The sequence below is a fragment of the Kryptolebias marmoratus genome, linkage group LG2 (genome assembly GCF_001649575.2).
Source record: "Kryptolebias marmoratus isolate JLee-2015 linkage group LG2, ASM164957v2, whole genome shotgun sequence".
Lineage (NCBI taxonomy): Eukaryota > Metazoa > Chordata > Actinopteri > Cyprinodontiformes > Rivulidae > Kryptolebias > Kryptolebias marmoratus.
In genome coordinates, this window is record NC_051431.1 from 36,160,704 (window position 1) to 36,168,819 (window position 8,116).

Below are 8,116 nucleotides of genomic sequence, written 5' to 3' on the forward strand. Positions count from 1 at the left end.
CAAACTTGTGGAAGCAGAAGAGTCCATGACTGAGGTGGAGGATAAAACATCTGAGGTGTTACAGGAGAGCTGTGGGTCAAAGGAGAGTGGGATGTCTGTTTGGCTGGAGGCAGGAGGGGAGGATGGTGAGCTTGTTCCTGAACTGAACCTGTTGAAGAATGTGTTCAGCTCATTTGCTCTGTCCAGACTTCCATCTATCCGATCTTCCGTCTGCTTGAAGCCTGTGATCTTCTTCATCCCTGATCAGACATCTCTGATATTATTCATTTGCAGTTTACTCTCCAGCTTCTTCCTGTACACCTCCTTGCTGTCTCTGATCTTGACTTTGAGCTGCTTCTGTATACTCCTCAATAACTCCCTATCTCGCTCCCTAAAGGCTCTAATAATGGCTGGTCTTCTTGCAAAAGCTTTTATTTGAAGCTTTTTGTTGTCAATTTCAGTTGGCACAGTTATTTTGATAGAAATATACTGAGGTCCTGAATTATATGTATATGATTGTCTAATATGAAATTGACAGTGATGTAAAAGTATTTAAACTGTTTCAACAAATTTTTTTTAGACTAGAGTTGTTTAAAGACGGCAGCAATCCACTTTGATCTTGGCTGTATTCCGACTAGCCATTACCTTATCAGTCCTGTTAAATTTAAACCCTGTTTCTCCAATCTAAATTTGTACAAAAAGCTTTCTACAGTAGCTACAAAATTACCTGTTATAATTTTCCTTCAGAACTTCATTTTAAAATGGCCACAATATCACTTTTCGTGAAATGCCATTGCATGTTGATTTTAAAATGCCTGTCCTTCTCAGGGACAGTTAAATGTCACAAAGGCTCATTTAAATAGCATAAAAATTGGGTTTGTTCATTTTCATAAGACTTGCTGGCACATCTTTTGTTGGTCTAGAACACTCATCACTATGTAAGAATTTACAATTAGCTGTGCCAGAAAACTGGGGCAACTGGGGTATCAGAAGCCCAAAACAGGAGTCAATAGTAGAAAAAGCTAATTAGCAAGTTTTTCATGGGCACAACTCACATACTCACTTCTGCTGCTTGAGTCACAAATGCATTTCCTTACAAATGTGGCACTATTTAAGGGTAAATTAGCAGGCTTTCCAACAACATATTTATTGCCAAAAAGTATTGTTGCAAAGAAAAAAATAACCAAACACAAATTGTTTAACTTTTGCAGTGTTTACATTGGTGTTACAATTGACCAAATTCCTAACAAAGGAAACCTAACTTCCCACTGATCAGTAAATAATAGGGAGGTAATGTTTTGTAAATACAACTTTTAGAATGTTATAATACATGCAGCAATTACATTTTTAACAATTTTGTACCTGATTTGTCGATCTTATGTTGAAAAATCTGTAAAACCCTTTAAACATAAAATGCAATTGTGTAAAAAGATATCAAAATGCCAGTCCAGCCATGTAAAACCAAACTTTCTGTGACCCACTTAAACTTTGAATGATGTTTTTACTATGATGTTTGCCCAAGCTATAAAACTCCAAAGAGTGCTTGGTTGTTTCAAGAAAATCCCATTGTTCTCCATTATTTGCAGTGGGGTGTTTTTGCCATTGTTTAGAACAAGACTTCTAAACAATGGCAAACTGGGGTGAGAGATGGTCTTTTTTAAAAAAAAAGAAACAGTGGCTTTTAGGTGCACTTTGTAGCATATGGAAAACAAATTGCAGCAGTTGCACATTTATTTGAAATATTATTCAAATATTTTCTTTTTTTTAGACCATTTTTTTAAAACCCTACGTATGGTTGTGTGTAAAAATTCCAGTAGATCAACAGTTTCTGACATACTCAGATCAGCCCATCTGGCACCAACAACCTTGGCATATTCAAAGTCACTGAAATCCCTTTTTTCCACATTCTGGTTCCCAGTTTGAACTTCAGGAAGTTGTCTTCACCATATGTATATGCCTAAAGACATTTAGTTGCTGTCATGTGATTGGCTGATTAGGCATTTGTGTGAAGAAGTGCACATAAAGTGGCCGATGAGAGTACTGTACTACAACTAGTGCTTGAGTTTAAGTTAATGTCTATCAAATGTTTGGCTCAGCAATATTAGATTTCCCATTTTTGTGAGACCCCAGTAAAAGGTTTTTAATTTAATTGAGTTTATTTATATAGCACCATTTCACAACAAAATTTATCAAAGGGCACTGCACAAAAACATTCATATACATAATAAAATTCAAGTTAGTAAAAGCTATCTAAGAAAGCCAGCGGATTGTATTGAATCTTCACTTCATCACAATTTCCCATTCTGAGCAGCACATTGGTGACAGTGGAAAGCAACAACTCTCTTTTAACAGGAAGAAACCTCAAGCAAAAGCAGGCTTAGGATGGGCAGCCATAGGGCTGAACCGGCTGGTATGTGAAAAGACAGGAAAAAGACAGTTACAGGATGTCTATGTAGTTTCTATGAGCAGAAATACTAATGATAGAAATAATATAAATAATTATAGATACAAACATGGAGACTAGGGTGAATAAAGACACAAGCAGAGTGAGTAGATGTGGTCAGTTTGTCCATCAGCAGTCTAAGCCTACAGCAGCATAACTCTGGGATGGCTCAGGGAAACAAAGTCAATCCTAACTATAGAATTTATCAAAAAGAAATGTCTTAAGCCTCACATTTGAAGTAGACATAGTGCCAGCCTCACATACAGAAATTGGAAGTTGGTTCTACAACAGAGGAGCATGATAACTAAAAGTTCTGCCTCCCATTCTAACTTTGGAAACTGTAGTAACCTTTAATGGGTTGGGATTCTTTGAACCCAAAAATTCAGCCGACACACTGACTGAAACAATTAACAATGTAACAAATGTTTTAAAACAGAATTCTGCAGCTCTGGAAACAGGATAGCAGGAACCAGGTGCAGATCTAAAGCAGAGAGAGGCATATTAGTAACAAGTGACAAGAAGAACAATTCTGTTCAGATCAGGGGCTTTGGTGGCCATAATGAAGTGGATTCACTCCAAAAGGTAATCATTTGTAGCAGTATATCATATGATTAATTTCTAAAAGTTTCATTAAAATCTATCCAAGTGGGTCTTGAGATATTTTGCCAACAGACAATTGTAGCAAACACCCATGGGTGAAAGTTTGAAACAAAGTTTTAAAAACAAATATTGTGCGATCACTTAGTGCTTAGATTATAAATTGGGGATGACTAGAGTTATAAATTGTTTAGAGGCTCATGTCAAGATTTCATCTGAGTTTTCTTCAAAAGTGGTTTTCTGTTTGCCACTCCAATAAAGCTCAGACTGGTAAACAACCAGAGTGACAGTTGCTATTTATACAGTCTGTTCCATCTCAAGCTTGGAACTCCTTCAGTGTGAGCACAAGTGTCTTGGTGACCTCTCTCACAATTCTCCTTCTTGCAGTCTCTCAGTTTATGAGGACAGTCTGCACTTGGTAGATTTACACATGTCCCATATACCTTCCGTTTCTTGATGAGGGATTTAACATACCTCCTGGGGATGTTTAGGGCCTTGGAAATCCTTTTGTATCCATCACCTGACTTGTAATTTTCAATAATATTTTCTCTGTCTCTGTATTAGGATAGTCTTTCTAAAGCATTGAAGGTTTATGCAATTACTTATTTTACGTCAACTATTTTTACTTAATTGGTAGAAATTTAGTTTCACTTTGACACTGAAGAAGACCAATGTACACAACCGTTGGCAAAATTGTGATTGTCATTTTCCTTTTGGCAGCAGGCAATAACAAGGTATCTGGCATCCTGGTAAAACTGATCTATAATTATAAAAACAATTTAAAATTAGCTCATTTACAAGCAAACAATTCACTTTCAGTCTTGATTTCATGCCTCAGAGTTTTTTTCTTTCAACCAAATTCAACTTGTTGTCTGATAATCTGTCAACATTTATGTCAGTGATGTATCTGGTGTCACATCTTTCTATGTCTCTTCTTACATTTCCTGGTTTGGGGCAACAGTTAGATCAGCTTGTACTACCTAAGTGAGTTTATGTTTGCAGAGTGGAAAGCAGTCAACCTAATATTTTTTAAACTAAACAATAAAGAGAAATGTTGCACTTTGTACACCAGATTACTTCAGTCCACATCCAAGTATTCAGAGTGCTTCATCCGAGAGTGTATATGTATGTGTTGGATAAGATTAGGCAATCATGAGCATAAAAGAAAACAATGGGGATTTACTCACATAAGCACCATGTCTTTAACACTTTCACTCTCCATCTCTCTGTCTGTCTCTTCTTTTCTTTAATGTTGTCTACTTCTGTCACCCTGGCTCTCTGACTTTTCCTATGTATGTCTCTCTGGGTATATGAATGTGTGTGTGTGTACATCTGTGTGTGCTCATGCCTGGGTTGTTGTGATTGTTCATACACTTGTCTGTGTGTCTGGATGTACGTCGGTTTGTATATTTCTCCTCTTCAAACAGGTGAGAAGGTCATGCAGGATGATGAGTTCACCTGTGACCTTTTCCGCTTCCTGCAGCTGCTCTGTGAAGGACATAACTCAGGTACCAAGTTCTTTATAATTAATATTTAGAAATATGGAGTGAAAAATTTTAAAGCAATTGTTCAGATGTTTTAAAATACAGTTCAGTCTAAAGGCTATGAACAATTAACATCTTATCTGTTGCAGACAATTCAGATCAGTTTATTTATATAGTGCTAAATCACAACAAAGGTAATTTCAGGGCAAAATACAAAAGAAAAACCAAGTCCAAATCAAGAATTCAATTCAGTCCAAAAAAAAAAAATCCAGATTCAAATTCACCTAAAGATAATTCATTCCAGTTAAAATGCAATACATTCACATTGCTTTAAGAAGTGCAGGTTAGTAAAAAGCAATTCATCTAGGATGAAGGAAATTTAAATTTTTGATTCAGAACTGATTCAGGTGGAGTTAACTAAAAAAGTTTTAATAAAGGTCAAAATAAGCAGGTGAGGGAGGAAACAGCCAAGCTGCACCCAGGCAGCCTGCAGCTAAGGGTGGTAAAAGAGAGGAGGGAGCAAGGTTCCCACCTGAGAAAACACACAACAAATGCACACACTCTGTAACTTCCATCAACTTCAAAATTACATAATTTTTCCTAAAAATGCTACAATTTGATATGTTTGCTATGTTCCGTAAAAAAAAAATTATGGGTTTATAATATTATGATATTTCCAATCCATTATATTCTGTTTTGTTTGTTTGTTTGTTTTTTCATTTTACACAAAATCAAATATTTTCTGAAACTAGGCTAGTAATATTTCTGCTAAAGTGACCGTGTAATGCAAAGTAGACATAAAGGGTTTAAAAATAACTTTCCTGTGTAATGCTGAGAATTCCTTGAGATCTGATCCACTTAAGTCTTGGCCCTGTTCAGACTAGCTTTTCAGAATTATACTATTTATTCAAATTTAGGTTGTTAGTTATCTACAACAGGTAGGATGTTAGTTGTTCAAAACTGTGAACTGTTCCTCTAAGTATGTATTTGTCATTAAAACTAATAAAACAATAAAGTACTGTTTTTGTGAGGGTGGCCTTTTAATGTGTTTAACATGTCAAACACCTGTTCCTGTATGGGCTATCAAAAACACATTTTAAACATTTTTAAGAAGAATTTTGCTGTATATATATTTTTTTTCAGACTTCCAGAACTACTTAAGGACACAAACTGGGAACAATACAACCGTCAACATCATAATTTCTACTGTTGACTACCTGCTCAGAGTTCAGGTAAGGTAGATTTGTTCACAGCTCCCCTTTTAGAAAAATACAATTTATTTGTGTGTCACTGTATTTTAAAAACCACCAGGTATCTAGAATTACCTAAACCATTAGGGCGGCTGTGGCTCTGTAGTTAGAGCAGTTGTCCTCCAATGAGACAGTTGAAGGCACCAGTATGTCACATGTTAAAGTGTCCCTGGGCAAGATACTGAACCCCTAATTGTCTTTGATGTGTGCCCCATTAGTGTAAAAATGTGTTCTAAAGCACTGACTTTATTCTGTAAAATGATTACTCAGATTAGCTTTTTTAGAGATTCAGTCGAGTGCTGTATGAATGTGTGTGTGAATGGGTAAATGAGGGCACATATTGTTGTATGTATGTGTGTATACGTGTTGTAAAGTGCTTTGAGTAGCCTGGTTGGCTAGAAAGATGCTATATAAGTACAGACCATCTGAATGAAATTCAAGTTGGTATAAAATATAACTTCTGAAATTTAAAATTTTTATATTAGAAATTATGTTCAGTTGTATTGATTTGTATTTATTTTTTTCTTCTTTTTCCCATACCTTAAATTAACTTTGTTAATATTGACTGTGGTTTATTTTAGTATGGTTGCTTTTAGAATTGCGCCGCTCAGCTCTTTTTTTTCTTGATATAAATCACTCTTTTGGATGGTTATTTCCTCTGGTATTGGATGTTGTGCAGCTGGAAAAAGATTTACTGAAACCTTTTTACTTTTGGACGTTTTAGTATGATGCGTAACCACAAAAACAAGTGTTGAACGTGAAAAACCCTGAAGTCCAGTCATGGCTAGAACCAAGCAATGACTCTCAAGGAGATCCACCACTACCGTTTTAAACAGTTTTAAACAAGATGGCCACCACCATGTATACGTAAACCTTTTGAGCTGGATAACTCTGAGCTGGAAACGCAAATTCCGAGTTGGAAGCCTCGGTTTTTTAGGGTTGCGGGGGCTCCTTCTGTTGGATTAAATGTAAAAGAGAAAAAAAAAGGAGAACTTTATCATCGTGTATTACGACCACCGCGTTTGAACACCACCATTGGGCCCAGAGCTGCGGCCTGGGGGTTCGGCTCCACAGACACGAGCTCAGTTACAAAATGATAGATGACAAGAAGCCGGCTCGCTGCTACTAGCCTGATTGACCTCATCTATTCGACTTAAACTGGAACTTTCTTCAGATGTAAAGGTTATTTAAAGTGCTATCTATAATAACAAAAGGCCTAACTCTCTCAAGCTAACCAGATGCTGCTGGGTGACTGAGGAGAAGAACATCACTCTTTTTTCTGGGAGCTTCTGCAAATTTATTGTGACTATTAGATCTCCTCCATCAGAGATTTATGGATTTTTGCTAGCCAAGATGTAGATTTTGAATGAAGTGAAGAAGGAAACTGAGCTGGAAAGGTATACCGATGATATATGGGCTAACAATGCTTTACTGGGGCAAGCATTAGTTCCAGTTTACCTGTGACACTCCTGATGATCCTAAAACACAGACTGGATTATAACATCTCAACGACTCGGACCTGGTATTGTTCTTCTTAATCTGGTGATTTCAAAACTTGGACCTGATTCACATATGTTATGGATTCCAGATCTGGTCTCCTCTCTAATCTCTGGATCAGTATATGTGGATCCAGAGCATGATATGGATCTCATCATGCTACAAATTATAAATTGTTACCCTTCAAATCGTTCACTGACTTTTAAGCTGAGTCTGTTTTTTGTTTTTGTTGCACTATGTTTGCCCTTCTTGCACAGTTCTGATGGCGTCGATATTCACCATCGTGTTTCGGCTGAACCCCTGTCTACCTAAATTGGACCTGCCAGGGGCACATGTTCACAAGCTAACCCCTCGTGGCTAGAAATATTGCCTTTGCCGGCTCCATCTTCGTTCGTTGTTGGTTCCTTGGTTATGGTTCGTACCATCAGCATCATGGCTCTACAGGACAACTTTTTTTTTTTTTTGCCTATTTTTCCAACAAGAATTACTGACAAGGTTATCACCATCAAACTATTTAAACAGAAGTGTCTTATTCTTCTTCTGTTGATGATGTCAGGGAACATACAACCCAACCCTGGTCTATTTGACTGTTCAAGCTCAAGTTATGATATCTCTGCTACTAAATCTTGTCTGCCTGATGTTCAGTCAATAACTTTTGATTCCTTTTGTAATCGTAAAAGCCTAGGATTAATGCACTTGAACATTCGTAGTCTCCTCCCTAAAGCTGCTGAGCTTACTGCACGTGTTTATACTACCAAACTTGATATTCTTGTTATCTCAGAATCCTGACTTAAGAAATCTGTTCCTAACACTGCCATTTTCAATCCTGGCTATAACACTTTTCGCCAGGATAGAACCTCTAAGGG

At 36.9% G+C, this 8,116-nt stretch overlaps 1 protein-coding gene across 1 annotated transcript in view; it reads left to right on the forward strand.

Annotated features, from left to right (window-relative positions):
• Positions 1 to 8,116, forward strand: part of ryr2a (ryanodine receptor 2a (cardiac)) — a 509,073-nt gene that overhangs the window by 422,387 nt on the left and 78,570 nt on the right. Inside the window, exons 88-89 of the mRNA XM_037973568.1 lie at positions 4,447 to 4,527; positions 5,647 to 5,735. Coding sequence (XP_037829496.1) covers positions 4,447 to 4,527; positions 5,647 to 5,735 — 170 coding nt within the window. The remainder of the gene's footprint in view (positions 1 to 4,446; positions 4,528 to 5,646; positions 5,736 to 8,116) is intronic.